We start from the raw sequence: 830 nt of genomic DNA on the forward strand, positions 1-830 counted from the left end.
TAGATTTCTTATAGTTTCTTGAGTTTTCTTTGTATAGGTTTTTCGTGTTCCTGATAAGATTTATTCCCAAGTATTTTATTTTTTTGGTAGCTATTGTAAAAGGTATTGATTTCCTTTTTCCTTTTTCAGCAATCTCTTTGCTGGTGTTCAGGAATCCATCTGATTTTTGTATGTTGATCTTGTATACTGCTACTATGCTAAACCTTTCAATTAGTTTAGTAGTTTTTAGAGCCATGACTTTTAATGGTTATACCATTTTGCAACGTAAGGATTCTTTGTCAGTGACAAACTTGAACTATCTTGACTTTAAATATAATTATATTATTTTTCTTGTTCTAGATCAATAATAAGGCTGCCACTGGAGAGGAGGTTCCACGTACCATTATCGTAACCACCCGTTCTCAGTATGGGTTACCAGAAGATGCCATTGTGTACTGTAACTTTAATCAGTTATATAAAATTGACCCTTCTACTTTGCAGATGTGGGCAAATGTGAGTATCCATAAATTTATTATTAATGTGTGAACCAAAAACCAAATCCATTGCCATCGAGTCGATTCTAATTCACAGTGACCTTATACAACAAAGCTGCAGTGCCCCATAATGTTTTCAAGGCTGTAAATCTTTATAGAAACAGGCTGTCTCACCTCCTGGAGAGCATCTGGTGGGATCAAACCACTGACCTTTTTTATTAGCAGCTGAGTAAAGACTATATAGGTCACCTTACTGATGACTCTACCCTTTTAAGCACTATTGTGCTCATTTTTTTTTTTTTAATTGTGATTTGGGTGAAGATTTACAGAGCAAATTCACTTTCCATACAGCAGTTC

General features: G+C 34.7%; 1 protein-coding gene across 1 annotated transcript in view; it reads left to right on the plus strand.

The window, feature by feature from the left end:
* Positions 1-830, plus strand: part of OGT (O-linked N-acetylglucosamine (GlcNAc) transferase) — a 54,379-nt gene that overhangs the window by 33,740 nt on the left and 19,809 nt on the right. Inside the window, exon 19 of the mRNA XM_007959001.2 lies at positions 340-492. Within this exon, the coding sequence (XP_007957192.1) occupies positions 340-492 (153 nt within the window). The remainder of the gene's footprint in view (positions 1-339; positions 493-830) is intronic.

Source organism: Orycteropus afer, unplaced genomic scaffold (assembly GCF_000298275.1).
Source record: "Orycteropus afer afer isolate SDZICR_OR568_19922 unplaced genomic scaffold, OryAfe1.0 scaffold01301, whole genome shotgun sequence".
Taxonomy (NCBI): domain Eukaryota; kingdom Metazoa; phylum Chordata; class Mammalia; order Tubulidentata; family Orycteropodidae; genus Orycteropus; species Orycteropus afer.